This window comes from Hipposideros armiger, unplaced genomic scaffold (genome assembly GCF_001890085.2).
Source record: "Hipposideros armiger isolate ML-2016 unplaced genomic scaffold, ASM189008v1 scaffold_74, whole genome shotgun sequence".
Classification (NCBI taxonomy): Eukaryota; Metazoa; Chordata; class Mammalia; order Chiroptera; family Hipposideridae; genus Hipposideros; species Hipposideros armiger.
In genome coordinates this window covers 3,293,366-3,313,700 of record NW_017731424.1, presented here as the reverse complement: position 1 = coordinate 3,313,700, position 20,335 = coordinate 3,293,366, and the positions used below count along the sequence as shown (strand labels likewise).

Genomic DNA, 20,335 nt, shown 5'->3' with positions numbered 1-20,335 from the left:
ATGAGATAATCAATTTCCTCTGATAATGGCCCATTATCATCCACAGGTCCACCTCAGATCTCTCATTTTATTTCTTTTTTCTCTTATATTCCCGCCCATTCTAATGCATTTAATCTAATTTCCTCTCACATGTATAAATTCTTCACATGCAGTTCTTTTACATGTATGTATTTGGAGCTTACATAAATAGCAAGCACTGTGTTATCTATCTCATCCTGTTTCTGACTCTTTTCACTCAGCACAGTGTATCTAAGTCCCACCTCTGTGGTTCTGCATGCTACAGAATACTCCATGGGTGCATCCACCCAGTTTTAGTCTGTCTGTTCTCTCAGCCAAGGACACCCAGATGGCCTCCAAACTCATCGTGACAAATAACACGGCAGTCAACATCCTCACAGAAGTTCCTTTGTGACCAGGGGCTGAACAGCTGGAGCAGAGGATGTCTGTGCTGGCCTACATGCTGTCAGGATGGCTTCATCCGTCTACACTCCTACCAGCAAGTGCAGGAGAATTCCTATTACACCCACCGTATTACACCCACATCTGATGCTATCTGGCTTTCCAATTCTTGTTAGTCTAAAAGATAGATCATGGTTATTCTATATTACACATCTCTAAAAACTGATGAGTTGGAGTATTTCTTCATATGCCTTTTGGCCGTTTAGGTTTCTCTGGCATTCATTAACTGCTCACGTACTTTGTCCATCTTTCTTTCCATTGGGGTTCCTGTCTTCTCATTGTTTATGTGCAGGAGTTCCCACCATACTGATCCCCTAGGGGGATTAGTTAGACCCTTGTCGATCTTAGACATTGGAAAATTTCTTTTTCCAACTTGTCTCCATATTTAACGTTGACATAGGTGTCCTTCATTGAACAGAAAGCATCAATCTTGATGTAATTAAATGCATTGATATTTGTTGCCTTTTGGTTTAAACTTGTGATGTCCTCTCCTGCCCCTAGAACACATAAATATTCTTCTATATTTGATAGCTTTACTTTTTTACATTTAGGTCTTTAATCTTGTGGAACCCACCTCTGAATACGGTTATCAGGTAGAGACCCAGTATTTTTGTCCATAAAATAAGATTTTTCTCAAGACTTTTCACTAACTAGCCCATTCTTCTCCTTGGACTTGGGTGATCCTTTACTGACTATTAAGTTCCCAAATATTCATAATGAACTCCTTACGATGTTGGCCCATTTCTTGTTCTTGGTCCAATATGACATTGCTTTCATTTCTCTGGTTTTGTAATATAAACTATATCAGGCAGGATACAGTTCATATAGTTTACATTACCCTCACCCCTCACATTACTCCTCTTTTTTCAAGGTTTACTTAGCTATTATGACCTTTATTCTTTCACAAACATTTTAGAGTATGTTTATCATGTTCCTCAAAATATCTAAATAACGTTTTAATTGGAATTGTACTAATATAATATTAGTTTAACCCATCCAAGAAAATACGAGTCATCACCATTTTATTTAGATCGTCTGTGAACACACATTTTAACAAGAAAATACATGTCAGTAATGATTTCAATTCAAGCTAAAGAAAAATATTCACCACATATATACATACCTAAATAAACTATTTCGTTCTTCAACTGTAACTTACCAAAGCAGTTATTGCAGGGAAGTTTTTGGACATTTCTCTAAGAATAGTACAAGTCCTAACATCCCATAACTCCAGGGGTTTATCTTTGAATACAACTGCCAAATACTGCCTAAAATAAACAAAATTACTAAATAAGCCCCTTTTTTACAAAATTTTCACCATATGCTATACACATAAACAGTTCAGTAAATCAGAAAACTCTGATGACACATTCTAAACATAAATCATTGAAAAGACTTAGTCCTCATGATTAAGACGGTAAAGTGCTAAGATGACCTTTGAAAGCCATATAGCCATAATTAGACAAGGAGCCCAGCTCAGAAGAGAGAATGAGAAAAGGCAAGGGTTCACCTCCTGCTGCCGTATCTTACAATAACTCTCCTGAGGCTCACGTTTCTCACACATGACATGAGAATACCACCACCTATGTCAATGGATTGGTATGCAGGTTATGGTAAAAATTACATGAAAAAGTATGAAAAACCATTTATAACGACATGAAAAAACAAAAAATAATTAACAAAGGACTTGTGAGACATACGCATTGAGGACTACAAAAGATTACTGAAAGAAATTAAAGAAGACCTAAAGAGGTGGAAAGATACAGCATGTTCATGAATCACAAAACTTAAGAGGTGAATCCTTCCCCACAATGATCTATGGAATCAAAGTAATCCCAATCAAAATGCCAGGAAACCTTTTTGGTAAAACTGATAAGCTGATACTAAAATTTATATGGAAATGCAAAGATCCTAGAAAAGCTAAAAAAATTTTGAAAACTATTTTAGAGAGCTTACTTCTTTCTTTGATCTTTTGGTTTTCATTCAGTCTCTATTTTTAATAATCCAGCTTTACATGTATTTTCCCTTAGAATAAATACTAAAAAACTACCTGGAACTAAAATGGGTTTAAATTATAAATGAAGAAAATGAACTCTTTCAGTCAATAAACCCATGTTGAGGTGGAAGTGCATCAGAATTTCATCAGATAACGTTTTCTTAGTGGGTGACAGACATTTACACCAATACAGCTATAGCAGATCAAAACAGGGTTACTGGTTTTACCAATCTAGTGAAATGTTAAGATCCATACAAAAGTTACCTCATCTTTCAGAGGTGGAGAATTAAAAGCAACTTAATTTTGTGATCAAAACATTTTCTTTGATATGGCATTTGCTATCATTAAGAAATTCTATATGCATTCTAGCATACTCTCAGTTTCTTAAAGATAAAAAAAAAATCCTTAAGATTCCATTGTGATAATGCCATGGATTTTTTTCAGATTGACACTTACTTCAAATGAGATACTTTAATCATTTCGATGGGCGATTCATCATTGCCTCGTTCACCTCGAAAAGCAATGCTCCTACCTTTAATTGCAAATATTAAATAAAATGTGAAAACAGCACATAAAACATGTAAGAAACGAGAAACAATACCAATGCAATTTGATCAGTGCTACCCTCTATTCTGCCATTCATTCTTCCATTTGTTTCTAAGCTGTTTCTAATAATCTAAATTCAAAGTATTCTCAAAAGTATTATAAGTTAAAGACCAATAATATATATCTATTTTATAAAAAAATATTTTTGCTTATTACAGAGTTTCTTGAATTCCTTCTGTGGTTTCTTTCAAGTAATTTAATTTTAGAAATTTAGAAATAACAATTTCTAAAGTTTGAATCCATTTATGGGAGGGAAATTGTCTATTGTAAAAACTACTGGTATATTTGAAGTAATATAAACATTCTCATGCTTACATGTACTAACTAGTGGGGAAAACACTCCTTAACTGATATTTAAAATTTCTTGTACCATGTGCAAAATACTCAACTAAAATACTTGACATGTTCTAATCAAAAGGTCTCTATAAACTAAAATTGGGGACTGATAAGAATTAGCTGCCAAAAAAGCTAAATGATTTTTCTGTAATTAAAAAAAATGCAAATTCTACCTTATGTCTGAACAAATATGTTTTAAGATCTTTCCTAGATTTTTATTTACATTAAACAAAAGAGAGAACACACTCAATTTAAAGACAACCGAATGCCTACAGGCCTCCCTATTATTATTTGCCAAATACTCCACATCCTTTCCTGACTCTGCTTGTCTGCTGCCCTCAGAAGACAAGGCTATAAAAGTACATAATCTAGGAACTCAAATGTCCCACTTAAAAAAATCAGTAACTTAGAAATTTGTTCCTAAAAAATAAATTTGTAAAGGACAGATTTTAAGTTATCTAAAAATCCTGAATTTGACCTGATTGAAAAAACTAAACAGGGATTTTTTTAGTGAAAACAAATTTAGAGAATACCATTTCATCCTTGGGGTACCATGCAACTAGAGATCAGTGCATTTGTTGGCAAATCTGGAGATAGAGGTTGCTGGGTAGGTCACTCACAATGAAACTAGAGCCAACACTGGCCTAAAGTTGGTGTTAATTCCTTGAGGTTCAGTAACATACTCTGAAAAGTATGTCAGTTGTTCTCACCTACATCTTAGAAATACATATTGAGACTATAAGGAAGCAATCATACTCTTAATTTACTACACGTTACATACAATGCAAGATATTACAAATCTTATTGGTTAAAACTATCTACATATATTCATATTGGTACACCATTTTAAAGAAATCACAATTTTGTAAAAAAAAAAAAATTGAAATCACTGCATGTGCTATAAAATAATTTGAAATCCTCACCTTATTCTATTTTCAAGTTTTTCTTTTTAAAACTCATTGGGTTGTAGGTTTTTAACAACTCTGAACAAGTTACTTTACTGTAATGTTTCCTATTGCAGAGTCTTTAAACTCTCAAATTAAGTTTCCCTATTCACTTAGCCAGAGACTTTCAAAAGTTTTAAATTTGAGCATTTAAAAACAATCCTTACCTCTAAGTTTTTTAAGGGTTTCCTATGAAGTCCAAAATTTTGGTATAAATTCTGATAAATCTAACTACAAAGATTTATTTTAAAACTGTACTTTTGGTAATCTATAACAATGTATTTAAAAGAAGAACCGGCATCCTATACACTTATGAATCTGTCTGTTCAGGCTAACGGTACTCCATTTTACCATAACACAATTTGCATACAAACAATGATGAGTCTTTTCTAGGACAATTATTACAGAACAACAAAAAATAAATATATAAACACAGAATATATGAAAAAACTCTAAGTTTTTTGTAGTCTGGAACATGTTTATACAAGACAACATTTCTGATCAATATGACAAACCATTTTGAATCTTGTAACAGTCTAAATACACCAACCTGTTGGAAGATCAACCAGCTGAAGTTCATTTCTCACTAATCCCATATTGTTTGGTGTTGAGGTAGCAAAAGAAAGAAAACCAGTCAAACTCGTCCATTCAATACCCCTATAATGACAAATTAAATAGATATTAATCTAATACCTGTTTTGTTTAAAAAATTTATTTGAAAAATAAGTTTTTCCTAAACCTAAATTCTATTATACAAGTTAAGAAATAATATTAATATGACCTTACTTAAGACTACATTACCATGTATTTCCAACATATATGAAATTATTTATAATTAAAAGTTTATTTCCAAATGTAATGATAAGATTGTTTAGTTATGGGTATTCACAGAATTAAAATAATTATTAAAAATGGCAAACGAGAATCACATCACAGTAGATTCTGAGAATTCCATTGCTTAAAAACAAGTGATAATAAAAACATTCTAAGCAGACTGCTTCAAGTTGAGAATGCTTAGGAATTTTATCACAATTCTTGGTTAAGAAGCAGAAATTCCTGAAATAAACAATACAAACTGAGCCATGAAATTTGGAAGTGGTTGAAAGTTCCAAATTGTGTATCAGTTAGAGAAAAGCACAAAAGAAAACTCTCAAAGAGAAAGACATGCTGACAAGACAGTAACCTATCCCACTGCCCTGGGAGTTCCTCTGTGTGGGACTGATTGGAAGTGAGTCCACGTTTTTCCCACTAACCTCACTGGAGAATGTTCACCATCATGGCTTGTAGAGAATGGAAAAGATGGGGCACAGGACAAATAGACCATAAGAGTCATAAGAAGAACTCAGAAACACTGTACTACTACCCTGTACGACTTACAAGGTGATAGAGGCTGGTTGGGAGGGATATCTAAGTCTCTGTTCTATACGTAACTGCTCATCAGCATTTATAGGAAAACCATTGTTAACATACTGTCTATGGCTGCTTTCACGATACAATGGCAAAGTTGAGTAGTTGTGACAGAAATTTTATAACCTGCAAAGCCTAAAATTTTACTATGTGGTCCTTTATAGGAAATGTTTGCTGACCCAACTGAGTTTATCCATCTCTACTTCAATTTGAATGCTATTGTTAGATTTAGCATCAAATGCTGAACACCTCTCTCGTTTGCCCAAGAAGGTACAATGGCTTCGTGCATCACATCCAAACTTCTCTAAGTTGCTTTCAAGGCCATCCAGCCATGTGTCTCATCCTATCTGACGAAACTCACCTCTCAATCATATGACTCTTGTCTGCTATTTTCACTAGAGTAACTTCCTCACTGACCCTTGTGCATCCATCCACCTACTTGTCTTTTCTCAGAGGGACAAAGATAATCCCAAGTGAACTGAAAATAATATTTGCAACAGCAGGAATTGCTTTAGTCATCAAGGATTATAACTCTTTAAATGTAAAATTGTGTTAAAACACTCAAATCAGGCTGCTTAAAACAGAGTCCTCTTGAGAGTTTCCAAGGCTGGAATACCTCTCTCTTCCCTTCCTCAAACACTATGTAAGTGCAAGTTGGGGCTCCAGCTGGTCTCCCTACACCTGTTTCCTCATCTGTTATGCAGGGATAGTAACAGCAAGTGCAAAAAGGAGGCCTGGCCCAGAACAAGCACTGTATGCATTAGCACTCATCATCATCATTACTCTGGTGTCAAAATCTAAGGGAAGCCCTATTTTCTTCATGAGGCCTCCCCGTTTACTAAGCTAAAACCACACCTATAGTGAATACAATATAATTTGGTTAATTATTCACTGGAAAAGTCCCTTTGTCTCATGTTTCTCTTTTCCCCCTGATCCGTAACAGTATTCATTAAGTTTTCGACTCAGTGTGACTAAAAGGAAAGAAGAATCATTTCCACTTCTTCTGCTCTCGCTCTAACTGATGGCTGCAATCAGACCTTAAGAAACCTTAGGACACACTCTCAAGTCCTGCTGCTGGCGGTGTGAACCACTTATGTGCCAGCGCAGTAATGCCACTATCTCCGGACACTAAGAATTCCAGTCCCCCCATTCTTCAGTCCTTTTTAAAAACACATCTGCTAGTGACTATACGAGACACTGGGGATACAGCTGTGAACGAGACAGGTATAACCTCTGTCCTGGAGCTTATCACCTAGCAGAAAAGAAACATTATGCAAATACACTTTGCAGAACCGATTACAAGACAGTGCTGCAAAGTCCAATGGGACCTGGTGAGAGTCACATGAAGTCTGGTCTCAGGGGCCAGCAGGGCTTCCTGGAGAACCTTTAAGCTGATACCCAGGGGGCAAATGCGCTTTGCCAGAAAGCCTGACCAGCAGAGGGGACAGTGGGACTGGCTGAGTCACACGGCACTATGAGTATGTTTTACTCTCTCTGGAGGGAGGTGCATGCCATGCCTCGCCAGGCACATGACGGGCACTCAGTAAACTCTTAAATAATTTCGGGAACAGCCTAGTACTCTTCCTTGTGTTTATTAGTGCCACACGTATTCAGGAAGTGCTTTTCCCACCCTTTATAAGATAGCCCCGTGCTCAGGATGTCATAGACCATGGGGTGGCTGCTTATTTGTCATCTAGCACCAGGAGCATGTTCCCTTTGAGCAGATTCCAGCAGCAGCTTGCACATCCGATGCCTACTGATAACTGGAGAAAATCAAAATCAGGTGGCACTTAAAAGTAGATTAGATAAGGAGGGGATTATTTCTCAGAAGAAAAGAATGAAAACTCTCTTGTCAAACACAGCCAAACACCAGTGCTCTCAGGATTAGAAAACTATTACTTAGGTTTAAATGACACACTGAGCTCTATAAAAAGCTTGTAAGAGGAGCAGCTCTTTTTCCAACTTTATCTAGGTTTGTTTTGTAGGATTCTTACTACTGAACAACTGTAACCTTATCAGCGGGTGTTTGGGGCTGACTCCTACAGCTTCCCAAGATGGGCCTGCTGACCTCCACTGCAGCTGCTCAGAGGCTGCGTCTCAGCGCTGGGTGGCTGGGGGAGCACACACTTTCTGAAAGGCCTTGAAGTTCGACCAGTATGTAAAACGAACTTCTGCAAGCTTACAGGCAAAATAGACATCACTTTACTTTCCACGAATCACCCAATTTACTCAAAGCAATACTGAAATCAATCGATGTTCTGATATCCATATAAACTACTGTTCTAATAATTTTTGATACTGAAAATAGTACTGGACAATATTATCATAAATTTAGTCTACCGGACAAAGACACAGACTAATAATCTAAGAAATCTAATCATCTAAGAAAACCTGTTTGTACCACTCCACTTCATTTATGTCTCAGTATCTTCCAACAGATGATAAGCCTCAAAGATATTTTGTTTGCAGGCACACAGAAGATGCTCAATACTTGCTTGTAAAAGCATAACTAGTTAAAATGTCATGGTTTTTAAAAAAACCACACAGATGCAACTGTCTGCAGTTACGCAGTCCCTGACCATATGTGTGCATAAGATTCAAGTGCCTAAGATTAAGTAAGTGGTTTTAAAACACACTCAGTACAAGGTAGAAAAACAACTTTCTAAAAGTTGGCTTGTAATTTGCATGTGAATACCTAGAATGTATTGGGTTTGTTGCTAAATAGTTCAGCAGTTTTTATGACACATCTGTGAAATTTCCATAATGGCTTTTAAATTATAATACTATAATTGCATTAATTGAAATACAAAGACAGAAGAATTTTAGCATCTTCTGGGGTACCAGCTCTGGAAATAAAAGGTGAATTATCTTCAAAATGGCAATTAAAAGGAAAAATTCATATAAAAAAGTGGAGCATATTTGTGTGATCATTCATAATACCAGCCTGTCTGAGTAGTATATCCTTTAAGAGTTATTTGGTATCCCAAGTAACACTTTATACTCTCAGTGTTACTCAATAAGAAATATTATTATAGCACATGTAAGTCATGTATTTAGTGACATCTATGACCTAACTGAGACAGGATAACAAATCTTACTTAAAAATTTGAATAGCTCACTGATAAACTAGCTATTGTGTCTTTATTAAAGATTTCAGTGTCCAGGAAAAAATGAAAATGTGCTTGATTTTCCAGAAGCATGTATCAAATTCTTAACATGAATCCTGTTTTAGTCAAATTTTTATCTTATTGTCAAAATGCTTCCTACTAATCTATGTGTATTTTTTAGCTGGAGATCTACCACATAACCATAAGAGCTCAGTTCCTAAGCCTAAAAGACCTAGGCTGAATTGCATCTAACTTTTCACAGATTCTAATACGCTATAATACTCGGTTTCTTCTTCTATAATTGGGAGTAATAATAGTGCCTACTGCACAGAACTGTAGCGGAGAGTCAATGAAATGATGCAAGCAAAGTATTAATATTTAACATAATCCTTAGAACAAGTACTGAGGAAATGTAGAGTTTTGATTGGTTGGTGTTAGCTATAAAAGGAAATACATACAAAAGACAAGAGTGAAAGGAAATATCAAGAGAAGAAAAGTAGACAAGAAAGAAAGAAAGATCAAGAGTGCGAGCTCTGAGCAACAGCGGTTTGAGCCCAGCCTGAGCTGAGCTGCCACCGAGCTGCCAAAAGGTGGCAGGATGGCTCAGCTGAAAAAAAAAAAGAAAGAAAGAAAGAGAGAAGATCTCAGCAGTGGCAACAGGGACTACAGGAAGAAGAGAAGGAAGATGGGCAGCCTGAAAGGGTGCAAATAGAGACATGTGTCCCTGTACCCCCAAAGCCTAACACTTCTGAAACTGAGATGACTCCATTTAAATGTATTTAGGGAGACAACTAAAGGGGCACAACATGAGGTGGCCTAAATAGTCACCCAGGCTGCACCACAAAACAATGAGCCTGAAAGAACAGGCAATGCAAGCTTCTCAGAAACTTCCATCACAGTGAGCAGTTATGACACTTAAAAGGTTAACCCTTCCCCGTTCAGAAAATGCATTTCCTCAGAATAATGTGTTCTTTAAGGTTCACTAAGAATTTTAATGTATACCTGAGACCTATACTTATATAATGCACAGAGGACAGAAATTGGACTTACTTATACTTTTGTTAAAAGATCATCAAAAATTACTGGCAATTTAATAACTATATTATACATGTGGAACTTCACAATCCATCCTTGCTAGGGCAAAAAAGGGAAAACAGCCATATGATGAGCAAAATAACATGATGGAGCAGATAGGTATGTACTTTTAAAAATAGAAACCAAGAGGCATTTTTATGTCATTTTAATTAGCCCTCCCTCACAAATCTTGGCAAACACCAGTACTCATAAAACAGATCACCTCTGAAAATGAAAAACTAATGCCATACAGCTTTGGTCCTTTCCCAACGGTGCTTAAACAAAGAAATAAATGGAATTAATAATAAAAACGTCTTTATTCAAATTTTTCATGAGCAGTCCTACTGAGGGATCTTGACAGAAATGAAAAACAAACTAAATAAACCCGAACAGGAAAGCCAGTGACTTTCAGTAAGAAAATAGCCTGGACCTTAGGAGAAATAAATAAGATGCAGCAATAAAAGTGAGAAAAAATTATGCACTGCATAACGTCCTTTACATAAAGCAAACAATTAGTCCTCATCCTTGATTAGCATAGCCATTAGTTGGACATGAATATTTATTATCCAAAGTTTTCAGTCAAATAATCACCACTGAAGAATATTCAATGCAGAAAAGTCTGTAAGAACTTTTTTTTGGTCTTCTGTACATTGGTGATGTCACGGACACAATGACAGACTCACCTGACTTCACACGAGTGGACACTTAACTCCTTGTGCAGCAACCCGCTGGTAAGGTGGTACACCAGGACAGAACCGTTCCCCGTACCTATCAAAATGACGTAATAGAAGAGCATTTACCTAGGGGAGGTCCAGACCTTTCCAACAAGGCTTTTCTCAAGATTTTAATCACTTCACAATATTTATCTTTATGAAAGGGACCAAAGCTATGTGTTACAAAAGACTGAATTTCTTTGCTTCCCCACTTATCAAAAATGAGCCTTCTCTGCTGTGACCTGAAATCTTACCTAAATCAAGCAATAGATTCCACAGAAAGACTTCAAAATCTAATTCAATGCACATAAAGTTTAAAGAAGCACTTTCCTAAGCTTCTTTACACATGGGAGTTTATACTTTTTTGAACTTTAGAACGTTTACGATAGTTGGCCCTCAAAAAGGCAACCTAACTCTTACTAGACTTCTCTAGTTTTCTTTACAAAGATTTTATTTCTAATTTGTCTTTTATATTAAGTAAATCACAAAGAGATGGTAAATTACAATGGTTAACTGGATTTCTGCAGTTAAAGGAGCCTGAGTTGAAGCCCTGGCCTAGACTCTTACAACTTCCTGGCCCACATTAATGCTGTGTTTTTATCCCTTTAACAGAAAATCCATTTGCTGGAGATTAAATGAGAAGACATATGTGAAACAGTGCAGTACCTGACACACAAGTAGTATGTGATTATTACTGTTATTACTGTAATTACGGTTTGTATTTTTTTGCTTCAATCTTTTTCTGATCTCGGTACTGTATCTAAAACTTAATTACAAGGGACATGGCCATTACTTGAGAAAGTAATGTTTCAGTCCTTAAAATGTTTTTATACAATAAGCAAGAAAAATGAACAGTATAATTAGTTGGACAATCGCTTTCTCACTGCACATAACTTAAAAGGATTAATGAATTTATACAAAGCAACAGAACGTAAAAATAGTAAATGTAATGATAATAATAATAGAAGTAAAAATGGTAGGCAAATTCCAATTTTTAGGTTACTTGCTGAATAGAGCTTCAGAAATTTTTTGTAAAACTACTGTAGAATAACACAATATTATACTTGTTTACATTTATCATCTATTTCACAATACCTTCTAGTACTGAGAAAATATCTCAAGAATTATTAAAACTTTTCAGTTAACAGATCTTTATAATAATCAAATGATTTCTACATTCTGCAAGTTCTGATGATGCTGACCCTATGATCTAATACTATGGGGCACCACAAGAAGTAACTCGACAGCTGAACAAACTCTGCAAAAACAATTTTATATTTTTTGCTTTTACTTTGTTATTACACTAAACTCAATAAATGACTTGATATTCACTATATACAAGTGCAATACAGCTTATTCCACAATAAAAATCTCAGCTCCTGAATTAGCTATTATCTAGCTATCGCAAAAAGTAACTTTCTCCAAGAAATTGACAAAATCCTAAAAAACAAATTAGGTATATTGACACTGTACATACATTGTACATTGACAAATCTAATTAAAATCTCTATAAGAAGTTTAACATGAATCAGCAGCTTCTAAAGCAAAACTTAAACATTCATCTGCATTTATATAAATCTGGACATATGTACACACAGACTACTGAACTTTAAAATTCAAATGACTGTCAGAAAATATTAATGAAAAAAAATCGGAAAAAAAAAAGAATATGTCAAATGGTAATATTCAAATGAGCCTTTAGTACTCACAAGTCAGCCATTTACGCTAACTGAGACATGCTAGCAATAAAATAAATGTGGTCAGGTTTTCATTTTAGAAAGAAAAAACAAAAAACTCACAAATCATATGTTTACAGACCTGTGGAGAAAGCCAGAAGCCAACAAATAACATCTATAAAAAATAATGTTGATAATTTCAAACAAATATACTATTTTTTGAAATTTTAGAGTAATGCATTTTAACTGTCCATACTTAATAGCAAATTTTAATTTGTTTTTTTCTATAAAGGAAGTTAGGTTACTCACATTATTATGAAATTAATGTGACAGCAAACTGAAACCCAGACCAATTTTTCTATCTACAACATAAAAATATGCAATTTCAACCCAGGAGGCAAACCTTAGTTTATAGAGATCATAGACACCTTAAACAATTCTAAATAAATAACTTGTAGCAAATGAACACTGCTGTTATTAAACTATCAACTATGACCATTTATCAGTACCAAAAACCCAATACAAAATGACATGCACAGGAAGAGCCAGCAGTGGTCCAAAAAGAGACAAGGAGTCCAGGTTTAGCATCACACGAGGACTATCCTCCCGACATTTCAGAGGTACTCGCAGTGTCAGGGTCTCTATCACTCTGTGTCAGGTGGACGGATTATCATTGTGATTAAAAATAAGTAAGTAAAAAGATGGGTGGATTTAAAAGACAGAAAAAAAAGAAGGAAAATATTTTAAGATGAGTATTTACAGGATTTCACTTAGCCCCTTCCTCTTTATTCTCAAACAGAAAGAAGGATTTTCTCATAACCAGCAAACTTAAATGTCTTCTATTAATGCAATGTAAAACATGTGTGAAGAATTTAAAAAGGAACAGGTCCCACACTCACCTACAGCAAGCAGTGGCTGATACATCTTGATGTTTTTTGTGGTCAGCGGCGGGCACATGCGGAGAGTAAACTGCGGCGAGGGCAGTCCTGAGAACAGTCCTGTTAGCAGGAATTTGAGGTGCACTTCCTGCAGAACAGGGCCCTTGGGATGTTCTTCCCCAGCAATTGCACTCTGCCCTGATTTGTAATCAGAAATACCAATATACTAATTATAATGTATGCTGATCTTAAAAATCTAAAAACACTTTGCAGTGGAAACACTCTTTCAGGCCTCAAAGAGTATGTTCCAGTCTAGAAGGTGTAACGAAGCGCCCTAGGGGCTGTGCCTGTACGATGGCTGTGCCTGGCTGTAGGATTTAAACCGCATTGTCTGACAGCTCAAAAGACAGACCACTCCAGGCTGTTGCTATCCAGAATTCAGTGACCTTTGTCTTCGGCTCAAATTCCTGGCATTAGCACCCCAGAGGGCAGCTTCCGGGGAGGGGGATGCTGCAGCACCCCCATCTTACCGCCGTTCTAAAGGGAAACTTTCAGTGCACTTTATCAAGTGCACATAAAACTGGTAATCACAAATAACAGGCTCAAAGAACTCATTTAGATTTCTAATGAGAAATCTTAATGTGTCCATGCAGTTACAAAATTTAAGTTTTATAATTACTTTTTATGTAAATATGTAAAATAAATATAAAATATATATTAATAAATATTATGCATTACATATAAACTGTAACTTCCTATAAACCACTATTGACTACTGAGATTAAGTTGTCAAAAATACATAATAATGAATATGTGTGTATATATGTATAGTCACATACATACACTGTGAAAGGGAAAATGTAAATAATTACTAAGAGTGGGTGATGGGACTGACTGTAAGCTTTTGAGGCTATAAAATTGTTTTAATGATAATGTTATTTTAAAACCCGTAAGACATACAGAAAAAAATGGCCATCAATTTAATCCACATAGAAGGATCCCTCTGCACCAGCCATACAATTGATATCATCAGCCTTTGGTAACAAAAGATGGGGTCTAAAGGAATGGGAAGCTCAACAGGTAGGTACCATGTTTATCAACCCTCAGTAGCTTGGAGCTGACTCCTGAGAANATCCCGGATTCCCTTACAACTATAATAGATCAGGCCATGAGACTAGATTCTGGCCAATGAGATATCAATGAAAGTGTTGAGAAATCACCCTTCTGTGCTGTTCAGTCCTATTTCAATATTTATACCCTACATTATTGTTATCTGAAGATATGTCTGTCTAGCTGGGAAGACATAACACATTTTTAGGCAACTATAATATAGGAGAATAAATACACTCCAGTAGACTTAGAACTCTTCCCAGAGGGGGGAAAGAATCCCAACCTTCCTTTCTTCTTAATGCCTAGCACATTTCCTGGTCCTCTATAAATGATGGGTGGTGTAGGAGTTTTAAACTGCCATAAGTATAAGGTCAACCAGGCACCAGGTGACAATGAGTCAGTACAGGAGCTCACAGATGAAGAAAGGCAGAAGGTAACCATCTTGGAAGAAGAGGGATTAATTAATTTAAATCTGTAAACTATCTTGAGAACATAAATGTTTAATAATCAAGGCAAGGATGGATGACTAGGTGGGGTTGGGACAAATGTGAATTAAGTATGTCAATGGATTTTACTGCATTCTCTGAAGCATCTGTCTTGGCCAATATGGAAGACAGAATATTGAACACACTGGATAATTGCTCTCTTTGATAGTAAAGAACATATGCTCCTCTTTTATGTCTGAAAAATACCATTTCACTCCATGCCCAATGACATCAACCCCAAAGCCTGGTAATGTAGGCTCAGAGGATCCTTCCACTGCTATATCATTTGCATCCCTAACCTAGGACAACTTTTTTCCCTCTTCCTTTTAAAATTAGTGGAGATAAAGAGTATAATGGTGATATTTCTGATTCCTACTCTGCTTGGGTGGGGGAAAGAAGGAGAAAGGGACAAAGGCAGAAATAATATATCACTNGGCTGTATTTTTCTTCAAGCACCTTCCGTAGAGGCAATGCACAAGGTAGGGCAGGTCTTAATAAGCAGCAGCTTTTACCCAATGAATATAAATCAAGCCTCTGTATTTAACTGAATTACTTTCAATGATCACTGAGTACACAGTGAATTTCAAATTAAAAGTTTAATTAAAAGTTTTAATGAAAATGTTTTCAAGTAATAAAGCCTTATTTTACTCAATACTTTTAAATAAACTACATTGTCAAGAACAATCTATATCCTTTTGTCTCTTAAAAAAATGCTATCACTCAGATAACTTACACAGCATAGCATTTTATCCTCTTATATTACTGATTAGTGCTGTGCAGGTGTGCTTACAATTCTTTTCAATTTAATATTTTATATTAAATGCAGACAAGGTCAGTTAACTCAGAAAATGTGTTACGGATAAAATGTATTTTGCAAGACAAGTATGCGTCTAAACTTCCTTATATGGATTTATGTCTGGAAGGTAAAGAGAAAGAATTTTAAATATAAAAGTATCATTGAGCCAAAGGGTTTTACAACTTACAGGAATCATGCGAAAATCAAGGCCTGGGAAGGTCAGGTCTTGCCTAAGATCTTACTGGCGCAGCCAGGCCTGGAGGGTCCAGGCCGCAGTGGACGGGTTTCCCTTTTGGCTCTTGCACTTACTGGTTGTCTGGTTCTGAGTAAGTTTTTTAAAATCTCTCTGGGTCTCAGTTCCCACATACATAAAATGGAAATAATAATATTACTTACCTTGCAGGATTGTTTGAGGTAATATGCAGAACATTTTGCACAGCATTTAACATAGTTATTAAGCACCCAATAAATGTCATCTCCAATTAAGATTAATAAGGTAATGCTCTTCCTAGTGTATCATCTATCATTTAAACAAAACAACCTACTAAATACCAATTTTCAGTAACATTATGGAAGAATAAATAATGACACAGAAAATCCTTTACAAACCACAGCCACAATTAAAAAAAAAAATTAGAAGTCAAAACTGCTTGGCATATTTACAAATTTTAGTTGTATAATATTTGAAATGACAAATCCTCACTCTTCCTTTAATACATACTGGTCCTATAATAAATGAGTAATTTGGAAGCAATATTTTATCTGCAAATAAATGTTTGTTGAAAGTAAGAATCCCCGATATGTAAACAAGAAAACGTATGTCAAAAAGTTAAAAGAAGTTTTTCTAAGACTGCTCAGTTACTTTATTATTCCTTCAATAAATATTTATTGCACATCAAGAATGTACAAGGCTCTGTGCTCTCTCCATTTTAGTTTTCTCAAGTACTAACTTTGACTTTATAATTGCAAATCAGTGACTATTAATTTTGCCCATCAAAAAGAATACCTAACATGAAAGTTAGAGAACAAAACAAAAGCTTACCAATCATGTTATCTAAGGAGAGGTCTGGGAGTTTACTCTGTAGCATTCCTACAGGAATTCCACAGAAAGACACTGGTGAATATAAAGGTGACACACCAGAACTACTGCAAAGACAAAATAATCAGATGGTTTTTACATATTAATAACCTGCATCACATATTAGTAACTAACAAATGACTAACTTCAGATCATGCATTGTATCTATTTTTCTGAGCCATAGATGAGATATCTCTAGTAGGTTTACATAATTCCCTAATAATCTAAAGTCTTAATTACCACTCTAAAAATATTTTTATAGAAAAAGTCCCTGCTATTTTTATATGATTCTGGTAAGTTCTAAAAAAGAGGAGACGGAAAACAAACAAATGATCATATTGACTGATTTACCTGTTCCGTGAATTTCGATTACAAACTGCAGACTTCAGTTCCCATATCATGACCCTTCCATCACTCACGATGAGGGCAGCGGCATTCTCATTGACAGGACAACATACCATACTGAAGGGACGGACAGTTTTTGTCACCCTGATTGCATCACACTGGCTTCGTAAGTCATAGGTAAGCTCCTGGACAGGATCTAGGTCTTAACATAGTATTGTTTTCTTGTAAATATCAGAAAGCAACCATAATGATATTACGAATACTTGTTTTAATTTAAATAAAACCTCAACTAAACAGGATATCATTCCTTTACTAATGCAACATTTGTCAAGAATGGCTTCCCTTTTTATAATTATTACTACTAATTTCTTCAGCATATAAAGACAGTTTCCTTAATGGCTATCTGCGCCAAGTTTAAAATACAAAATAACAACAATAATCAAAATAGCTTATATTTTAATATTTTTAAAATAAAGAAAATGCTTTGAAAAATGATCAACAGTGATATGATTAAATAATGAACAGTGCATTACAGACCATCTTAATTCACAATAGCCTATATATATATATATAAGCCTGAAAATAACTGTGCTTTACAAAATGTAAAAAATCATTTTCACCGTTACATAGTACATTGTTTGAAAACATTATTTTTATTCTCCAAATAAGACTGAATGAAACTGACAACTGAATGACCCGGAGACTTATTAACCTATGTCATTGTACAGTGGAAATTCCTAACGTGGAGGAAAAGTCAAGGGGTTATAATAATAAATGTACATGTAATTTGAACTTGTGCTAAAGAAAAATTCACAAAAGATAACATCTACTTGGCTGGTGGAAATAATCAAGGAATTACAAAATACTACTTTTTTTGTTGTACACAGGAGGTGTACTTGTATAACACCATGAGATTATTCTTGGGTTTGTGGTTTTTAAACACCACATTATAGCCACATTCTACTTTCTCAAAGCCAAGATTATCATTAACTATGATTTGGCTGGTATTTACCACTTGAAGCTTTATAAAACAATTCTGAAAAAAAATATAATTAACATTATTGTGAAATATAAACTTACCTGGTTCCTCATTTGAAGTGGTGAAAATATTATTATAAGATCTTCGAACACGCAGAGTTATACAACCATTTTCATGTAGGCAAAATAAACCATCACGTTGAAAGCAGGGTATTACCTTTAGATAGATGATTTATGTATTTTTAAAATCACAATGGAGTAAAGAGTATATACTGTAAAACTCATAAACTCATATTTAGAGAATATGGGCAAAGAAAACCAAAACATACCATATCATCCCCAAGCTTTAAAATTAAACATTAAAAAGAAATCCATTTATAATCATAAAAAATTCTGTCTTTATCCATATAACTTAAATAGCTCAGTAAATATCTTCAGATCAGTCAGAAGAATTTCTAGGGTAATCAAACCAACCAAAAGTGTAGAAAAATAAGGAATGTAGAACAACACTGTTAATCTTTAAATCAATAGAAAAGAGAAAGTCAAACAGAGGACTTTTGCAAGATTATAGTTTTTCTCTATATAACTTTCATAATCAACCTTTGGGATGTAATTTATAAATTGTAGATACCTGAAGAAATGGAACTCCTGTTCGTTCTATTGCAACCACACCCACTGTTTGATTCACCTCAAGGTCAAGGATTAAAATCTCTCGAGGATAGAGTAACAACATGTGATTCCTTTTGGAAGGCAGGTATGCCAACTGAAGGCAATCATTGAGAGTTATGAATTCAGCACTGAAAAAAGGAAACATTTACTTTAGGCATCAAGAAATGAGTCAAAGACTTTATTCAAATCAGAAAAAGCTAATAAATAATAGAATGTTGTACTTTCCACATAACAATTGTCAATGAGAATGTACAACTTTTTCCTGAAATGACCAACAGGAGCTGGTATCTAAAACTTAAGACTTCTACTATGTGCCAAAATCCAAATTATGAAATAGTGTTGTGTAGAATGGACAGAGATGTGTTTCCAAATTTTTGAAAAATTTAAAATAAAGTGTAAGATTAAGTCTGTGATATAACATGGTAAGTGACAATGCTATACTGGCATTCACAAAATAGTAGTTTTATTTTCATTTTGCAATGAGAAGTACTAAACAGACTGCTGAAATCGAGACTCAGGGTTAAAACAAAATCTTTTAGAGTAATTAAGGCCACTGGATCAGGGGTCAATGGCCTTGGGCAAGTCACTTCCTCCATTCTGCCTTCATTTACTTTTGAGCTGTTTCAAATCTTTTTTGAAACAAAGTAGGGTATTTTATTCACTTATCACAGCATTTTCTTCTGTGTAACTAAAACATAAAACTATATGAGGATTGTAAAAGACTGTTAAAGAATCTCAAAAATCATTTTAGTAATTTGTGATTATTGCATATATTTAATTACCTTTTTATATTAAATATATTCCAATAGAAACAGACATACAATTACTTTTTCAACATAATAATTTTATCAAAAGGTTTTGAAATTTAAAATAAAGTTAGATTAGAAGACTAGAAAGAAGGATTTGGACAGCATTAAAATCTTGGTTCTGTCATTTCCTGGGTGGGTGAATTGGGTAACATTTAAAACACTGTGGGACTCAACTTCCTCATTTATAAAATGAGAACAGTACTGCTACCCAGGACTGTAGTAGTATTACATGAAATAATGTATGTGAAAGTACCTAGAGCAGTTCTATTTGAAGGAATTAATAATTCATTTCCCCCAAACTCAAGATGAACGTATGATTCATTTGAGAAAAATGTAACATATAAATCATAACTTGTAAAAAACTATTCAGACTACAAAATATTTATTTATGAGACAGAATCAATGAAAAATGAATAGCAAGTTCTCTTAAGATATTTAAGAAGCAATCTTAAAATTATTTCAGCATAGAGTGGAGGATAAATTAATGAACTTACCCAGCCTATGGTTTAATATTTAAAAATGATATTTACATATAAATTCAGAATGTACAGCAATTTGTATTTTGCCACTATGTGTAGGTAATTACCCACAAAGTCTAGATAGAATAATCTTAGCATATTAAAAATAAAGGCTCTTTTAACATAAATGCTAAGAAACTGCCAAAGCAATAAAACTATAAGAACAATCATAGCCCTAGGAAAAAGACAGAAATCTATTTCTAATGCATAAAATTAGTTACTTAAAATAAAATTTTATTCAGGTGCCTTCTGATGTGAACAATAGCTAGTAGCACTTACCAAATGAATACTTACCAAGTATTAGCCGCTATGTTAAGTACTTATTGTATCTATTAATTCTTTTTTTTTTTT

The 20,335-nt window shown here is 34.5% G+C and overlaps 1 protein-coding gene across 1 annotated transcript in view; it reads right to left on the bottom strand.

Moving 5' to 3' along the window:
* WDR11 (WD repeat domain 11) overlaps positions 1 to 20,335 on the bottom strand; it is a 62,512-nt gene that overhangs the window by 22,168 nt on the left and 20,009 nt on the right. Inside the window, exons 5-13 of the mRNA XM_019642914.1 lie at positions 18,620 to 18,785; positions 18,091 to 18,205; positions 17,017 to 17,212; positions 16,630 to 16,733; positions 13,218 to 13,394; positions 10,613 to 10,697; positions 4,892 to 4,998; positions 2,912 to 2,987; positions 1,619 to 1,727 (exon numbers count right to left, since the gene is read on the bottom strand). Coding sequence (XP_019498459.1) covers positions 1,619 to 1,727; positions 2,912 to 2,987; positions 4,892 to 4,998; positions 10,613 to 10,697; positions 13,218 to 13,394; positions 16,630 to 16,733; positions 17,017 to 17,212; positions 18,091 to 18,205; positions 18,620 to 18,785 — 1,135 coding nt within the window. The remainder of the gene's footprint in view (positions 1 to 1,618; positions 1,728 to 2,911; positions 2,988 to 4,891; positions 4,999 to 10,612; positions 10,698 to 13,217; positions 13,395 to 16,629; positions 16,734 to 17,016; positions 17,213 to 18,090; positions 18,206 to 18,619; positions 18,786 to 20,335) is intronic.